General features: G+C 44.1%; 1 protein-coding gene across 4 annotated transcripts in view; it reads left to right on the top strand.

Annotated features, from left to right (window-relative positions):
• Positions 1-19,060, top strand: part of DVL1 (dishevelled segment polarity protein 1) — a 94,881-nt gene that overhangs the window by 51,063 nt on the left and 24,758 nt on the right. For all 4 annotated transcript variants that reach the window (XM_063354205.1, XM_063354204.1, XM_063354206.1 and 1 more), the window contains exons 4-5: positions 3,098-3,210; positions 16,823-16,961. In XM_063354205.1, the coding sequence (XP_063210275.1) occupies positions 3,098-3,210; positions 16,823-16,961 (252 nt within the window). The remainder of the gene's footprint in view (positions 1-3,097; positions 3,211-16,822; positions 16,962-19,060) is intronic.

Here is a 19,060-nt window from a genome sequence, read left to right as displayed (position 1 = left end):
ATCACCTCCCCTTCTGTAAGTGGGACTTAACTTCTTGGTTCCTAAATCCCTGAGATTTTTTTTTAATGCCATTCAAAATACCAGAGACCTGTTACCTCTTGTCTTCCTTCTTCAGTGTTGAGTGGGGCCTTATTTATATATGAAGCCCCAACTGAGCTAGGTTTTGTATAATTGTACAAACAGAAATGTTGCTGGACAACGAAGAATACAAGAAATGGATGGAGCGGCCAGGTCAGCAGGCGATACAATCCAAGGGAATGAGATCCTTGTCAGAGGTGAAGTGGTAATCTCAACGGGCTGCCTGACAGCATTGATACGTTGCTTCATCACTGATTACCTCCAATGAAAATTTACTTTTTCCCCTCCCTGGTGAGGGTTCTGAACTTCATCTTGTATTTCATGCTCCATTCCTCCTGTTTAGTGGTTGCTAAATCCCCGTTCATCTGGATGGGTGAGGTTGCTCCTGGTTTGGTGGTGGAGGTGGAGTGAGTTGAGAATGGTGACCTCCGAGCTACCTTTCTTCCGCAGCTCTTGGGTATGCCCACTGAAAATTGAATTGCATTCAATTGTCTCAGCAACGAGAGAGGAAACAAGCCAGCCGTGAGGCTCCTTTTGCACCCTTTGTTGGGGTGTTAAACCACCTTTTGTAGGCGGGTTTAGCCGAGGAAGCGATTTAGTGGTGGAAATAGCAGCAGTAGGCAGTAGATGGTGCTGCTGAGATGGCTGAGGGCCTCGTCAGAGTGACCTTAGCAAACTGTCACCCTCTTTGCCTTTGCAGTTGTACTGGGCTGAAACGAGAAATGCAAACGTGCTTGTGACAGCACTTACGTACATACTTGCACTTTGGTAGCTTCATTAGGGCTTAAAATGTGCAGTCAAATGTCTTCTTGAATAACAGCCTCGATTTCCTAATTTGCGTGCTGGGCATGTCAGTACATTTCATTAATGCGCAGAAAGCGTGTGGGTGTGCAGAAGGCTTTTCAGCAGCTCTCTTAAATGTGACACTATCCAGATGTGCTTGCACATATACCACTTCTGGGGCCAGCTTCCCCAGAAGCCCATGGGACCACTCGGTTAGATCCTTGGTAGTTTAATTCCCTGTGTAAAACGTGTACTCTGGCTTCATGGAATTCTAGGAGAAAGACATTAATGACTCTGATGCTTTGCTGTGAGTGTAATGATGGCCATTATGCGCCCTGTGTGCATAAGTAGAATGTCAGGCATAAATAAGAGATGCAAAGGGCAGATGTGAATTGGGGCTCCTTTATAAATGGGTGGTATTTGTGGGACAGAGAGGAAGAACATAATCGGTAACTTCCGAAGGGAATTCTTTCAGAGCATTAGCCCACGTCAGCTCATGCGCTATTATATTTTCAGGAGCTTTAGATTTGTTTCCACAGTTAGTCCATTAAAATGAGCTATGGCCTTTGTCAGCACTCCAGGAGGCTTTTCTCATTTCCTTCCGTGTGGGCGCTTCAAGGTAGCTTATTAAATGTGAGAATAGCAGAGATACATAAACCAGGTTGAGTCTGAGGGGAAAACTAAAGAGCTAAGCTAGTTCTTGTTCAGCAGGGGGGGAAAGAGCATCTCCATCTCCCCCTTTGCTCCAGCCAACTCTGCTTTAACATGACTGATATTTTTTTTCCGCAGCAGAGGTCTTGAAACAGATGGTTGCAAATAAGCCGTCTTACATATTCAGTGCTCTGTATTACAGCCGCTGCTCTTGGTTCACCGACTCGACTTGTCTATTGGAATGAGAAGTGTAAGCCAGTCTGGTTTATATGCATTGAGAAATGGCCCTTCCTCAACGCTTGGAAGTTCAAGAGCGTGGAGCCGTTGTTGCTGTTTCCTTAGATTCCTCCCAGAAAGTGGCCCTAAACCATGGGGACAAATTCTCTGCTGCCTCTTTGAAACCTTTTGTTCTGGCTAATTGCAGTAGCAAGAAAGTGACTCTCAGTAGAGCCTCCCAAAAGCAGAGTGGAAGAAATCTGGCCACTGAGATCGTCATCAAGATCTTTCTGCTTTTTGCCTAAAGCTTGCTCATAATAGTCCTTCACTGGGACTTACTGGATTAATAATGTGCTGGCATATCTGGGCAGCTTTCAAACAGTTGAGAACAGGAGGAAAGGACCTGGGGTCTATTTGTACGTTTCACAGAGATGCACTTAATTATTTTGAGCTTTGCTGTGACTTGCAAGACTTCAACCTTCAAGGTCAGTGCTGTATATTAAAAGTAGCCACAGTGAGCTATGGCTTCTGCCCTTTGGCTCTCAGCGTGCTGCGTATCTAGCTCGGGTTATTGACAGGAAAACAAACCTGTTAAGGGCGAATGAGGAATTGAGCTGAAACACTGGGTTTGGTTTAAAAGAATATATTTGTATATTGAGGTATTGTAGAAAAGGCAACGCAATTCACAGGCTTGAGAATAAGACCCTGGTAGAAGAGCACGTCATCAACATGAGGAGCTCATACACACTTGTGTATATTTCTTGGATCTTTCATCTTCCGAGTGAGCATGGGAGGGTTTGAGAGATGCAGAGGAACTTGGAGTATTTTGGAGGCCGAGATGAGAGTATTCGGGTCAACAAGTTTTTCTTCTTCCAAAAAGCAGTGTTGTCTGTTTGTTCTTCTGCTGGGCAGGTGTGCTGCGAATTTGTGATACTGAAGCTCTCACGATGGGACTGTGCTGAAATCCAAATTCCTTTGCAAGTGCATTAGCAGCTAAAGCTGACTTGTAGTCAGTTGTCTTCTCAGCACGTGCTAAAATAATCCCTTTTCTTAGTGTCAGCAGGCATTTTTTCCTATGGAAATTTCATGCAACGGTCTTGTGGCAGCTTTTTCAGTGTCACGATGATACTGCTTGTGCAAGTAACGCTGTGTCTCAGGGCACGGCTATTGAACTGTCTTGTCATCCTACGGGTAGTTTTGGGGTGAGCAGAGCAGTTTGGGGGAGCTTGCCGTGCTGCAGCAAGGTTGCAGCTAACCCACAGAATAGTTTTCTGGCTTCTAAACCAACACACTTGATGACTGCAACTGCTTTTATCAAAAAGAATAAAAGAGATGACTCCACTGTTTCTTCCTATTTGTTCTCTAACAGCCCAAACGCTGCCAGCAGCCGGGACGGCCTGGACAATGAAACAGGAACAGAGTCGGTTATTAGCCACCGGCGAGACAGACATCGACGGAGAAATAGAGAAGGGCATGAGGATGGTGAGTCCTACTTCATTTTTCTCCTTTTTCATTCAGAAAGAACAATTTTTTCTGATAATCTTTCAGAGCAACAACTACTTATGCATGAATACTGCAGAAGAGAAGTGTGTCTGCATTCCTGCGTGCTTTCAGGGACTGTTATTATTTTAATGGAATAATTTGATGATTGCTTTGAAACTCTTTGAAGCTCAGCATTTTCTAAGAGGTCTGGACAACCTACAGTTAAGTGGCGGGGAGATTCTTTTTGGTGATATACAGAACTTTCTGTTGTATTAGAAGATGATTAGTTTGGAGAGGACTAACGACACACAATGCTGAGCTCCATGCTGTCGTGGAAGGGCTGCCTCCATTATTCAAGTTTATTCATTTAAAGGTAGAACACATTATCTGCATGGTGTGTTGGGTGTTTGCACTGTAGACCGTTTGAGACTCTCGGTATTTTAACATTGCAAGATCTGAGCCAAAATCCTCTGAAATAATTTCTGTTGATTTCTCTGGGCTTGGATCAGCGGTAGTGTTTTATGCTGGTATTAACTGCAGCACGTTGGCTCTGAAGATCTTTTTTTATGCATAAATACACCCAAAGTACACATATAAACTACAGAAGTTCATCTCTTGCCTCTAGTCTGTACATCAAAGTAAGCTTGTTTTTTTCATTTGTTGCCAGACCAGAATTTCCAGGCTTAATTAAGAATTAATAGGTGCCACCCATTGAGTTTAAAATGGTCCAGAATATGGAATACTTGGGCCCAAGAGATGCCATCACAGGCTTTGTTCACAGCTCCACCCACTAAAGTATTTGCCTCCAGTTAGAAAACCAGAAGTCATCTATATACTGTGGGTTAGAGGCAGGTGTCTTTCTGGTCATTGAACCCTTCCGACATGTAACCGACTCAGAGCGAATGGAAATTCCTTGGTGGCTGGAGCAGAGTTGTCTTTGCACGACCCTGACTGCAGATTCCTTTGGGAAATCACAGAAAGAGGCAGAATCTTCTAATCGTGTTGCGTCAAAAACTTCTTACAGGGGGAATGTTAAAAGGTGATTTCTAAGATTAGTTGAAACTAGCGCCAGTGCATGTTTTGCTATGGACATTTGTGGCAGAAGAGCTGGTTGTTGAATGGCTGGTGTGGGACCATAGCCCAGATCGCTCATACCGTGTTGTTCAAGCACAGGGGTTTCTGCCTTCTGGTGGTCTGAAACTGGTTCGTACTTTTCCCTTTAGATAGAAATGGGACAAGATTCCATCCTTCTCCTGTCAGCCTAAGCTGTGCTCAGGCAAGGACATGTTGCTCAGTAATGCAGACATCACCTGCTCTCAAAATAATTTAGGCCTCCTACCTGAAACAGGCTATATGTATGAGCAAGAGGGGAGTTTTGTTAACGTGTGTAAAGCTAGGATGACTTCTGTATCATTTTGGTCTCGTGAAGTATATTATTTGATGTCCATAGTGTTTCTGTGGTCATAATAATATTTTATTTAAAGAGCCACAGCCACCAGTGTGTTACTTTCATTTGAAGGCATGTCTCCGAAATGCGCAGTTCAGCATTATATCCTGAACTGAAGATTAAAAGAAGTGTCTTTTTCCTCCCGTATCCTGGAGAAGCCTTTTAAGGCCTCTCCATAACAGCGGTCACACATTAGCGGAGTTATTCTTTTCTTGAGTCTTCATGTTTTCTTTATCTGGAGCACAGCTGGATGTGAAATGGGGGAATGGTCATAGGAAAAGGGGGACAAGGGTGGAGAAGGGCAGCAAGGTTGTGAGACCTGGTCACAGCTATTTCAGGGGCAGAAGCTGTGTGCTCACTTGTCGTTATGAAATAGTGGTAAATCCTCCTTTCCCTGGAGAAAGAACGAAACGCAGTGAGAGTGTTTGATCTTGTCCTGTAGAGACTTGTTTAAATAATATCCAAATTACAGCTCTAGCCGTTCGCAGGGAAGCAGGATGAGGGCTCTTTGTTGGAGCACTCTGTTACTCAGAGGTTTGTCCCACAGGTATTACGATGCAGCGTAGCCAACACATAGGTAGGGTACTGCCAGCTCCCCCAGCTGCACAGTAACGTGTACCATGTCATGTTTCTTACTGTTTGAGCTCCTTATTGGTATAAAGTGAATGACAAAGAATTACCCACCCTGACAATAAGGTATCCCTGGATACTCTGCAAAGGAAAAGAAGCTCTCATTCCACAAGAACAGATGGACAGCGTATTATAGCCTTCGTTTCAAACAAGGTGAAGTGAGAAAAGGTGCTAATGAGCCATTTGGGAACTGCACAGGTGTAGACCATTGAGTTAAAACCTGTACAGGTCAAGCAAGCTTTCCTCCACTGTCCCCATTGCTGTGGAATTGAGTGGCTCAACAGAATGAGGTTCTTGTTCTGAGTTGGGAAAAGCCCAGGGCAGGGAAGAGAAGGGAAATAAAACAAAGATCTGTTGGGAATGTAGTTGAAGGGAAAATATCCCAAAGTAAATGTAAGTAGAAAAGCAGAATTCTAAGTGTGAGCTGGGCAGAGCTGTGCTCCTGTCAGCCTGGTGCTCAGGGACCAGTACCGTTTCCAGGGCACGACAGAAGCTTCCTTTGAAATTAGCCACTGGTTTTCATTTCAGTGCCCTCCGGCCCCCCACTGCACAGCTCCTTCAGGAGGAGATGAGAATTTCATCTTAATCTCCCAAATGATTTAAGTTTTGTCTTCTAGAAACATTAAAATAATACTCAGTAATGAGCTATGTAGGTACCATAAGTTGTAGGCAATGTTTTATTCCTTCTTATTAAGGGTTAGACCCGTGAATGTATCTTTGCTGCCCAGTCATTCTACGTAGCAGTGGAGTCCTTAAAGCGTAATCTCCCCCATCTTTCTTAAACCACAGTTTATAATTCATAAAAAGACCAGTTTAATGCCTTTCTCTCAATGTGTGTGTATATATATATATTTTTTTTTTTTTTTAAGGTATAATGATTATATTGTGGAGGCTACATATGCAGAGTGTTTTTTTGGTTTTTTTTTTTTTTTTTTTTTTTTAAGAGGCTTTCTATCCAAAGAGGGTTTTGGGGAATTAGGAAATACGTCTTTTCCTGATCACCTTTCACACTAATTAGTAGCAAATCTATCCCCGGCATTAGCTTCATATAAAATTAGTCTGAAAGAGTGGAGCTGTCAGTATGTCAGAGCTCCACTTTCTCTCTTAAAGCAACAAAAATCCTTGGTGCTTTGGGAAGTTGACAGAGTCCTATTAAGTGAAAGTGGAGTGAGGATCTTAATTAGAGAGGTGGGAGGTCTGCCTGGCACATGTTCCCGGGACCCCTTGCTGGCCAGAACAAAGCTCCCATCTCAGTTTCCCGACAACGAGTGGGAAAAGGGGACTGTGGAAGCTCTAATTAGGGAGGTGATTAAGGGACGAGTTTTCTTTGGCGCTGGAGAATGTTTTACAGCTACTGCGGGGTTTCTGACGAGTCTGCAGATGTCAAGTGTCGACACCAGTGTTTCAACACCACGTTTGCTGTGGGGCGAACTTAACTGTTGTGCAGCCAGCTGAAAAATGCCAGATAACGACCTGTTCTTTGAGAAGCTCTGAATACGGACACGCTTGTAGATCCCCACATGTTTGGGAAGAGGAGCTGGGGCAGATTTCCAGTCATCGCCGCAGTCTGTGTGTTCTTTGCCATAGTGCGTACCAAGGAATCGCAACAAAAAGGGCCGGGACTACAAAACAGTTGCGATGGGGACTTTAACAGCAGTAGCTGAAAATCCAGTTCATGGCAATTGTTGGTCTTTAAAGACTCTGTCACCTCTAAACAACTCCGAGATTGCTGGTGAGCCCCTAAAGTTCTGAAGTGACCAGCTGGCCATGACTGGGGTCCCACCAGCGTAGGACTGGGTGACGGTGAGAGCAGGAGCTCCGTTACGGGTTGTAATCCCATGTAGAAACCTTTCTTGGGTAGCTGAGAGGTTGAAGGGTTCCTGGTGAAGGGTTCCAAAGAACTTCAAACACAAGACGAATCGGGGTGTAGGGATACAGCACCCAGGTGGGTACAAGCACAGAGCAGGAGTGGACAGTGCTGTACTCGTCGTTCGGAGGCTCTGAGCCCTGCACGTGACTGCGAACTGCGCAGGTGGGCTCGCAGGTCCTCATTGAAAAAGCGATAACGTGTTTCCTGTTAATAATTGGTAAAGACTTTCTGCATTGGTGGGGACTGGAAGCTGTGTTGGTTTTTTCTCCTAACTGGGAGCCCGGCTGTGACTTCTTCTGACACACTCTCGCCTTTGTTCTCTGCGCTGGCACGGAACCCTCTTTACAGCTTCCTTGGGCAGATGCTGCTCTACTCTTTTCCGCTTTCAAGGCTTATTTGATTTAGTACTTTGATGTGCTTTTGTCCCTCAGGCAGGGCCTACTCTGCTCTTGATAAAAGTCAAGGAGGACATATTTTAACCTCCTAGGCTATGCTTTATTCTAACCTCTGTGACACACTGAAAGGCCTTTGTCAGACCGTCTTCATGAACTCTGTCGTCCTCTAATGAAGATCCAGGAGCAGGGGGTCAGCAGGGCAGAAAGTCCCTGGTTATTAGTGGGACGGGCACTGAACCAGAGCCCGAATGAGTCCTGGTTAGACTAAGGACTTGGATACCTGGGAGTATTTTATGAATAAAAGCCTTATAATCGTGGTTTGTGAAAGTACTCACTCAATTATAACAGTTCCTGCCCTCCAAACAACGTTGGTTAAATTAGAAAAACTTCAGGAAGGGAATTTTAATTGGGTAGAGAGATTACAAAACCTTTATGGATTTAAATGCACACCTTAATTACACAGGAAACCTTCCATGTGAATTCAAGGTTACCTGGTGCTGTTTGGGAGGTATAAAACGTTGTTAAAATCCAAGTGTATTTGCATACCAGTAAAGCCACTTTCATCTGTTGGGCCAGCATATAGGAGCTTTTCTATAAACAAAAGATCTGGTTCAAACAGGAAATATGTGAAGTTGAACCCATTTTTTTCTGTTTAAATTTTAACAGAGAAGATATAGCCGGAGAAAGGAAAGGGAAAAAGTGTAAACAGGAGGCGTTATTAGTTTAGTGAGCTCCTCTGATGTAGTATATAAACCAGGGGTATTTTACTTGGAATATGTAGAAATATGGATGTTGAGCTCAACTATCAGTGCCTCTGCAGATCTGCAAAATGAGACTAAAAGCCCTTCTCTTTACCTCACGTCTGCTCACCCATTCCCGTTCCAGCTGAATCCAGCTGTGCCCTGGCTTTTAGGGAAACAGTGAAGTGAACCTTTTACAGTGCTCAAAGAACAAGTCTCTCCCCTTATTTATTTATATTGAATGATGGGAGAAGGGCCATAAATTGAAGTTTTAATTTATGCAGGTAGGCCCACACATTACTAATCAGAAGCCTTTAAAAGATATCTTTTTGTAATAAATATATTTATTATAATAACCCAATAATAATAATATGTTTACATTTGATAACATAAGTCACTACAGAAAACTGAAGGGTTAAAGAGGAAAAAGGAGGGAAACTGCATTTAGATATGGGTTTTTCCTTTGTTGGGATCGTTCCTTTGCGTCTCCCTGGTGGGACCGAGTTTGGGTGCCTGGATGTGACATGCAGAAAAGAACATACGGACTGACACCCTGTTTCTAGAGGCAGAGATTTAAGGTCGTTTTCCAGTGCCTGCTGTAACTCTGTGTTAGCAGTGTTTTGGCCGGTGCTTTGGCTGTTTGGAATGGGCTTAAAGGTGCTGACGACTGATGGGGCGCTGAGATGGGAGGGCAGCGTCCCAAGTGCCGTCCTGCTGCAGGCAGCGAAACCATGGGTCAGACTGAGCCACGGCAGACAGACAAAGTATATACAATTACTGCCATCGTTCATCCATCTTGGCTTATCCCTGCCTTTCACTTTCTTCGTACCTAATGTACCTTTGTAACTTCGCTTGTGAAGAATCCAAACCCCATGTAAAATACTATATAAATCTGTGTCTTGCTTTCCGAAGCGGTGTGTGATGCCGGCTGCTGTAATCTGATTTCCCTGGCAGCGCTTTACACGCAAGAGATTTGCTTTCCTTCCCTATTAAAAGACAGGCACGGGAGGGGGCAAAGGTTTTGTTTGCTTATTTTTTCTGGTGGGTCTCCTGAACCTACAAGACAACCCTAAAACACATGCTCTGTGTTTTCTTTGTATACTGGAAACATGACACCCTGCAACTCCAGATCCCATGTCAGTAGGACTGTCCTTTTTATTTTGTTTGTTTTTAAGGACAGCCTTGCTTCCACTAGGGTAATTTGTCCCAAGTCATTCAAGCAGTAGATGCAGCTTGCCCACCCCCGAAGGCGTTCATTACTGGGGGAGGGTTTTTGCTTCTGGGAGCGGTTTCCAGTCTGGATGGAAGAACCCGAAGGTCGGTGTGTGCAGGCAGCTGAGGGAAGGCAGGAGCCGGCAGTTGCCGTCCACATGGCCTTCGCTGGCCCCAGCGGGCTCCTGTAGTGGCGGTGCGGGGGGACAAAGGAGGTGCCGTGAGTATCGCCCGTGGCAGGGGCCGGAGAGGGACCGCGCTGCCCTGAACAGCAGAGAACCAGTGACCGAGTCTGCCCAGCGGTGGGAGAAAGGGTTGAGAGGAGGGAAGGATCCGAGGGTTTTCCGTATGGCTGAAGGTGACCGTGGGCTGGGATACAGACCGCGGGAAAGAAGATTACTTGGACATCAGAGACTGTGAACTTTTCCAGGAGTGCAGGTACACTTTCAAAACGCTATTCTCTAGGAAGCATTAAAATTTCATCGAGAGATGTTAAAAAACACTTGATTCATTCATAGCCAAGTAGCCCGTACTGCTGGGACAGCCTCTGAGTCAGATGGCAAAACTGACCTGGATGAAGTTAGAGAACATTTAATTTTGAAGAGCTCAGGTCAAAATCTTGAACAAATATAAATCTGTTTTAAATTTAGCGTTAGAGTTGCCAATTTAGCATCTGCGGTAACACCGCACGAGAATGTTGCGACTATTGTAATGTTAAACCTCACTGCTGTTAATGACACTAAAAGCAAACATTAATTTATGCAAAGTATCCTCATCTTGCGTTTGTCCTAATTCTTTAGGATTGTGAGGAGCAACTGGCAAGAAGGGCTAATGAAAAACTCTCAGGGAAACGGGGAGTTGAAAAAGTTTGACAGTTGTAATATCGCTTGGAAGATTCATCTTTCTCAATGTCCTGCCTTAACAAATGAATGCCATATTGTATTTGGTTTGTGTTTGTCCTTAAGACCCAAAGAAGGCGAAATTATTTCTGAAATGTTTGAGTGGCTGAACCTTGAGAGCAGCTGAGCTATTGCAATCCTGAATTGCACAGAAGCTGCAAATGTTCACAGCTCCTGAAGTTTTTGTGCTTCTGTAAGAAGTTAATAATTCAGCCAACGCTGCTTCTGTGCTGCGGTATTGAAGTGCGCACTCGTGATGCCAGGGCTGTGGTTTGAGACAGTGTTTGAGGTACATGAAACAAAGTTCCATCAGCTGCAAGTCAAGCAGAGATTTCAGCAGAATGAACAGGAACCTCTGCTTTGATACCGAGGCGAGGTCTGGCCCCGATTCGAAGTGAAGACCTTAAAATGCAAATCTCGGCGAGTCTCAGCCAGAGGTGAGCACGTACGCAATGAGATCCAGCGTCTCTTTCTGTGGTCTCTTCTGTAGTGTGGCTGAGGTTTGCCACGTGCCAAACTGTGACTGATTTTGTGTGCCAAACTGTGACTGATTTTGTGAAACTCATCTGCGTTACCATTTTTAACGATAATGCCCAAATTTAGGCCTTTTGAACTTGCACAAAGTTGCTGCTTTAAGTGCTCAGTGTCCTAACAGAACGACCCGTCTCTAGAACAAGTAGAGTTGCTCCATCGTCGGCATTTACCTCAGATTAAAACAGAGAAACATTTTGCTCTTGGTAGTTAGTAGCAGAAGTATATGGAATTTAATGACGGGAAACACACATACACGTTTTTTATTCTTGAGTTGAAAAATTCCTTGGCTTCCGTCTCCAAAAAGAGAAATTTTATGAGGGACTGGAAAACCATGTATTTAGATCTGAGATATGTTTCTTTAATGCATTAAAATAAGAGATAATTTTCAAGAAACCCCAAATCAGGATAATCTCTAGTAGCCTGACTGTACTCTAAAAAGTTATTATGCAAATTGCACAGATCTGCTTATGTGTGGTTTATTGGGATAAAGAGGCTACATCATATTATAGGATCCCATTAAAAATGTGACTGTTAGAAGGATTTGGATTTTCAGAATCCGTGACTTGTACCCTGCAGATGTGATGACAAAGTGTTGGTGGAAATGGCAGAGTGGCAAATGGCAAATGATTTTTGTTCTATTTCCCCAGTCCTTCAAGATACACTGCTTACCAGATGCGCTGCCTCTTGGGCACAGGCTTCCTTGGGATTATGTCATGGAGGAAGAGCATGCAAAAATACATATATTTTTCATAACCTTTGAGTCTTCAGGAATGGAATTTTCCAGTGTCCCAGCAGGAGCCCTGAACTGGCTCTTTTTTTCTCTCCCAGTGCGCGTGAAAAAGAACTCCTTGCGGGAAGCTCCGTGTACACCTGGATGTGTTTGGTGGCCTTGGACAGAGTGATAGTCACAGCGCACGCTGGGGATTTCCTTAAGTGGGCACAGCCTGGGCAGGGAGATGGTCACTCCCGCGTTTTTAAAGTGTTTCGGTAGGAGCCAGCCACAGCAGGAGAGGCAACAGCAGCTCCGCTCACAGCCGCCTTCCCCTCTGAGACCCACTCCCCGTAGGAGATACTGTCACAAGTGGTGTCACCACCTGCTGAGGCCACTGGAACCGGTCAGATGCTATCCAGAAGCACAGCCCTGCGTGTATCGCTGTAGGTATTAACATTCATTTCAACTGAAGTTTCTGAGCAGTCGGAGCCCTTATTCTGTGCAGGGAAACTGAAGTACTCGGTATAAAAATGAGACGATGCGCGCTGGATCGAAAGGGTATGTCAAAGTCTGGGTGGTTATTACTGGGTTTGGGGAGTTGATGTCCATACTAAGGTATTGCAGCATCGATGAAACCCCCGGTTGGGTGCTCCTCAGTCTCTTTAATGTGGAGCCTGCCATGTGGGACCCATTGCTCTTGCATTTTCCTTGGGATTTATAGACTTTAGCACTGACTCTGGCCTTGATTTCTAGAGCACAAGCTCTGTTACCTTTGCACAGAAATGGCACCTTGCATCTCCATTGCCTGAGGCCCTCGGGACTGTTGTTGGTACTGTAGACTCCCAAGTGAATTTTACAGCACAGTTTGCAGCGTTCCAGCCACGCGAGTCCTCAGAGTTAATAGTGCATCCCTTCAGGGACAGCCGGGCGTTCAGACAAACCTCATACACAGCCCGTGGCGTTGTATCAAACCGCAATTTCTTTAGTTAACACAGAAAACGTACAGGCTGAGCGGAAAATACCTATGGATGCCATTTCCATGCCTTGGCTTCCTCTGTATTCCCGATTGTTCTCTTGATGCTGGAAAAATCCTTAGTAAGCACTAAGTATCACTTAGTCTTAAACTCTGTTATTTTGGTTGGAAAGCGAATGGGTGAAATTCAGTGTTTTCACTGCCAAACGCAGGTGATGTTGCAGTGCAACGGAGGTATGACAGAGGTGCTGCTATTGCTCTCAAAGGTGGAGTGCTAAAGAAAACCCTCTGATGGCGTGTTTTCACGCAGCGTGTTCAAGGCAGCCTTCAGCTGGTTAAAAATTCTGTCTGCTCTTAAAACTGTCCTCTGTGAAAATTCCCCCCCTGAGAACTAAAGAGCGTAGAGCCTTGGTGTGGGCCATTAATTCTTCATAACGGTTGTGAACTGATAAAGTTTATGTATGGGATAAATTGTTCACCTGCTAACGAATGAGGAAACTGTTTGTATTGGACATGGGATTAGCAATCCTATTCCATCTCATAGGAACATGTATTTTAGCTTCAAGTTTATCGTCTCTGAAACAGCAGCGGACGTCACTTTGGGGAAATTTCAACTGTAAGATGTTCTGGTTTCAGCTCCTGTCAATAATTATGTCAACTGCAAAATAATCCCGGTGTGTTATATTTGCCTGCTGTGCTGTAATCCTTCATATATCTTAGGCCAAGCAGGAGAGGAAGGGAATTTCTTCAAAGAAATGGTTATAAGAACAGTACAGTAGAGTCAGAAAGCGTGTATTTCAGCCCAGTGCTAAGCAGTTAGAGCTAGGTGACTGCTGAATTATTTTATTCTTTAGTGCCGCAAATATAAAGTTAAGTTTTGAAGGAAACTTGCTTAGAGATAGCATAAGGACAGTCTTTTAGGTTGCTAGCGGGAAGCAAATTCATATTTGGAATTGGGAAGTTTCTTACTAGTAGTGAGGAAACAACACAACTGCTGACCGCAGTGTCCGGTGGTTAGAGACGTGAAAAACAAATCAGCCGAGCTACGGACAGAGTTTTATCTATTGGAAGTATTAGGCAAGTGATTCTGAATTGCCAAGTCAGTAAAACAGCAGTCTGCTCACAGAGGTTTTTAAGGACAAAAATTTTCTGAATACACAACCCCCACTGGATGAGACGTGACACTTTGAAACATGTTCCGGTTTCACAGCAGCCCTCATTGCAGGGTTGTAATCTGTAGATATCTACCTTTGATGCTCCCTAATTGATGACATCCAGAATTCTCAGCAGAGAAGTGAATGCAGGATGGAGTTTCAGAGTGGAAAAGGTCCACAAGAATGAAAGCTTTTAGACCCCCCACTTGGAATGAAATGAAGAATCTGCATTGTCTAATAACGATGACCTGCCATGGGAGAGACGGGACTGGTGGTTTCTAGTGGGCACTCGAGACAACCTGCCTATTGATGACCAGAGGCGCCCTCCCTCCCTCCCCAGCTGCGTAAACAGACTCGTTTTGCAGAGAAAGATTACAAAATCCTGCTGGCAACTTTCTTTCTGGGCCGGATACTTATTAATAATCAAAGCCAAATGTAAATAAAGTATCTCCGATGAGACAAGCACGCTGCCCAAATTTGCTTCCTATTTATACCAGTTAAATGTGGATGAAATCCAGGTCATTGTTTTCTGTAATCTGCTACCCACCTGGTCGGAGCTGGGAAAGCTTCTTCTGAGAGGGGCTTGTTTTTAATATCAGGGCTCTGTTTAATGTCAGCTTCTCCAAATGAAATCAACATTATCACCCAACATCAATGTGATTTACTTTTATAAGTTGCAAGTGATGAATAGCAGAGGAAGGCAGGAAAAACAAGCACAGTAATAAAAAAAGAAGGGATTTTTCAAGTGGAGAAATGTCAGTTTTCTTCACGGCTGATGTTTTGACTTCCATCCCTTCTAGCTTTTGTACTGCTCCTCTATGAAAAATAGAAATTTAAAACTCAGAAGGGGCAAAGATAATAGATCTGTTGTAAATTGTGTGCCAGCGAATTAATATCTAAGATTTGCTGTGGCTTCCTATAGAAGTCGGAAAGGAAGCGCATCCATGGAAGCAAGACTATTGAGTAATCAGCATCCAGAATTTGCTCAGGACTGTGTTGAATTTGCATTTAGTGGGAGTCTCTGTCCATTATAACTCAGAATCATGAAGGCTCTGCCACAAACCGTTGTACGTGTGTCATCGCCTTTTCACTGTTGTTATTCCCTCCCCAGGACAACTGTGCAGAGCCTGTAAGGGTGACGGTGTCCCGTGTGTTTGGGTAGCCCAACATACTGATTTGTGGGGGATGATATTCTCGCAAGCCAACAACTGCTCCTGAAATTAGGCTTAAAGGTGAAGTGTGTTTAAAATGAGACAAGGCGTTCATGTGGTCAGCATATGGAAAGTTATTTGGCTGCTAGATAGTGCCGCCAACATCAGTTTTAGCTGTTCCAGTAGTGTTTCCAATGAATGCGTATTTGGGTTATACAAACTGTTGGAATAAGAGACTTTAATTTGCTCCATGGTTTCTGATGTTTCATTGTGTAGAAGCAAAAAGTAAATGGACAACGTGCCTGGACTTGGTTTTATAGTTCAGCTGAGGCTGAAGAGATTGAGTTGAATTTGTCCGATGCTGTGATTAGCACCCAGGTTTCCACATATAGTGAAATATTTTGAACTCTAGGCTGCACTATATAAAGACTTAAAAAACGAAGTTGTTGCCCAAGAAAAGGAGAAGTTTTAATTGTTCAAGTATGTAGTATTCTCCTTAGTGTTAAAAGAAAGAACTCTGACTGTCCAAAGCCTATTAATTTGCTGAGCAATTTGAAAAGAGGAGTGAAGACTAGTCAGTGCGGACTTCACAGCCAGGTATTTAGGGTGGTTCTTGGTTTTTCAAACCATGTTACTTGAATAGTTGGCAGGAGCTGCCAATTAACTTTCAATGGGTACAGTTGCACAGCATCAGGTATAATTCCTGCTGCAGACACTCCTTCATGAAGGGTTTCTGGTGTCTGTAATTGAAGAGCAGATCCCTTGGACCTGGGAGGGAATTGTGAGTTTGGAGAGTGTGTTTTAAAGTATCAGTCTGTCTTTGAGGTATGTTCTGTTTATTTCTTGACCAGGTGCCTTATCAGGCTGAGCCTTTCTTGTTTCAGGGAAAGGAACGTTCTTGGCAAAATAGAGCACTTGCAGATTGTGGGTCTTCTACTGAGAGGTCCCTGAGAGGAAGCAGGAGTTTGCTTTGGAGAGGAAAATTCATAAAATACCTCTAGAAAAAGTTGAATCACTGCTGCCTTCAAGTAATGGCATTCTTACTGAGGGGGTTATCTACAGCAATGTTTGTGTGTCTGAAAAGACTGGCACAGCTAGGGAGTAGTAAAAAATTGTTCTGAAGCATCTGAACACTGGCCCAGGTTGCCCAGAGAGGTGGGGGAGGCCCCACCCCTGGAGACATTCAAGGCCAGGCTGGATGAGGCTCTGAGCAACCTGATCTAGTTACAGATGTCCCTGCTGACTGCAGGGGGGTGGGACGAGATGGCCCTTAGAGGTCCCTTCGCACCCAACACAGTCTATGATTCTCTGCACGTGGAATGGTCAAGACAACGCGAGTTTGCTATGGCTGTGCTGCCCAGACAAGGTGCTGTAGGTTTGGGGACAGGAATGCGTAGCACAGGTCGAGGGAGAGGCGAGTTTATGGGTGAGATATTAACAGAATTCATAGAAGAATATTGTTTAACCTTTCTGTGCTGCGAGGCCTATCCATACCGAACTCAAATTGTGTTGTCTGCTGCTTTTCCAAGGTCTTTGTATGTATTGTCCTATTGACGTTGACTTCTCATGGCTGTTCTGACTGATGTTCTGGTACCATTATAGTACTTGTTCACGCCTGCTACGTCTGCCTCCATCCCTGTACGGCTTGCCATGCACTGAGCCACAGGCAAATTAAAAAGTTAGGAAAAAGGGAGGTAGGCAGGTGGCCAGCCAGGACAGGAGGCTTTCCAGCGGTTGAATGAAATTGGGTTCTGCAAAGAGCTTGGTTTTGGCATCAGGATTCTCCTGCAGAGCCATCTGCAGCTGTCAGCGTGAATGTCGTGCTGTTCACAGCGCCACTTCTTCCCTCCTCCTCTTCTTTGCCTAGTGATACTCCATTTATTTTGTTTACACAGTCCCTCGGATCAATGGCCATCCGAAACTGGACAGACACCGTGAGCACCCTCCTGGTTATGACAGCGCTTCCACCATGATGAGCAGTGAGCTGGAATCCAGCAGCTTCATTGACTCTGATGATGATGACAACACGAGCAGGTAGGGCATTGCATAGTCACTGAGCTGTTAAATACTGTTCACGTCTGTTTCCCAGCCACTCGACTGTATTTCTGGGCTTTCCTGAAACATGCCGACTGGTGAGATGAGAAGATTTTTCTCTTCTCTTTTCTTTTTTTCCCTTAAATTTTCCTTTCTTTTCTTTTTTTTTTTTTTTTTTTGCCTGCTACATATGGTTTGAGCACTGATAATTTGTGAGTAACATCATGTTGTGTATAATCACTGCTCTGAGAAACAAGCGAGGTTATTGGGGTCACTATCCAAACTGCCTGTAGCCACTGTTCCAGTTAAGAGAAAAATTCTGTTCCTCTTCTTTCCCTTTAACAGCAAGAAGAATGATCACATTTTAAGATCAAAGCAATGTGCAACTGTCTACCTATTTATAAAGTAATGTTGCGAATATTGTAATAAAACACCTTCAGCATAGATTCCTAATAAGGATGCACTTCCCTAAAGCTGAATTGTAAAGGAATTCCGATGTAATTGCACGCTCTGAGGCCTATGAGCAGTGCAGGGATTCATCAAAGTTAATGCTATTGCAAAGGCAGGCTGTGATGCTGTCTATTTATGACTTCTTAATTATTTTGTTCTTTTTATGCAGAGAGAATGGGAATTATTCCTTGATTTTTGAAAAAATGCTCTCCATTTCAAGGCATCCTTCTTAATCTCTAAAGATGTTTTTGTTGTTCCATAAAAGGTTTATAAACCAATACGTTTCTCTGATTCAAAATACCTGTTTTTAAAGATGTAAAATCAATCTAAACTAATATTCTTCACTTTCCTGGCTGTGGTGACAGCATTCTCTGAACGCTGTCTCTCGAGCTGCCGTTCCCCCAAACGAGCTATGAAAACCCATTACGGATTTCTATTCGGTGTCAGAGAACAGAAGATTCCAGCCCTCTGGTGGTTCATAGAGATCTGTACCCAAAACAAATAAGGTGCAGCGTGATATTCTTAAATTCTGGGTAGAATACTTACACGTTTGCTACGCTTACAAACAGATTATTAGCTTATTGAACTCAGTGGATGTCTTTGGTCTTGCAGTTAGTCACAGCTTAAAAACCGGTTGAAGAACAGCAGTTCCTTCAAATTCTGTTCAAAGGCTGGGTGTTTCCGAAGGGTTGAAAGGGTAACTAAACAAACACTTAAGATTTGGTCCTGAATTAGTTTCAAGAACTTATTTTGCAGTTACAATGGAGTTGCCAGCACCTGAAGATACAGAACATTAGCCTTCTGGATGCGTTGTTCTTCACCTGGATGTTCATGTGCATAAAGGGTTGGCAAGATCAGCAGTTACCCTGAATGTGCTCGAAGCCTTCCTAAAGCCTTTAGGGCTTCTAACCCTCCTTCCCTCCCTAAAAAATCAAGCCCACAAAACCAACAACAACCCTGCAGCTGATTTTTGTTTCTTGTAAATAAATTAATCATTTCCATGGCAGCAAGATATGCAGTAGGGCAGGATTAGCTCAGTCAGGGTGGCCACTGAAGCACATTATACTAGACCCAGCTAAATCTTTATTAATAAAATAAAGCTTCCTGCGTCTGACCTGAGAAGGAAGAGACTCTTGGAAGCTGCTGTGCAGGTCTTTTCCTTTCTAGGCTGGGGCAGAAGCTTTTGGCACGGAGAATAGCTGCCAGGCCAGCTAGTCAGGAAGAACGACTCAGTGGAATGCTCCAAGGTATGCTGTTGTGTTGGTGATGATGTTCTCCAGCAGATGAGAGATTGTGCTGGCAGGGAGAAGTTTTCTTCAGAGGCAAATACAGCCAAATAGAAAATGGAGCATGCTCCAGATCCGCTGGAGACAGTGGCCTGGGGAAAAAGGGGCTGAAGGGGGTAAGTTTGTTTAATAACAGCTGCTGAGCTCTGGGGTCAGAACCTGCATTGTAAAGGAGATTTGTACGTGGAGGAGGTCACTGAGAGAAGAAATCAGAAGGATATCACTGTCTTGGAAGTGAAGAGGTTGTAAGGTTGAGGATGCTTTTCTAACAGTGAGTGTTTGACATTGCTTTATTTTATTTTCAACTTGGAGCAGTGCGGCAGAGTTGATTAATTTCCAGTCCAAGGAAATTCTGTTGCACTC

The sequence above is a fragment of the Chroicocephalus ridibundus genome, chromosome 16 (genome assembly GCF_963924245.1).
Source record: "Chroicocephalus ridibundus chromosome 16, bChrRid1.1, whole genome shotgun sequence".
Classification (NCBI taxonomy): domain Eukaryota; kingdom Metazoa; phylum Chordata; class Aves; order Charadriiformes; family Laridae; genus Chroicocephalus; species Chroicocephalus ridibundus.
The sequence above is the reverse complement of the archived record's forward strand: the minus strand, read 5'-3'. Positions and strand labels throughout refer to the sequence as shown.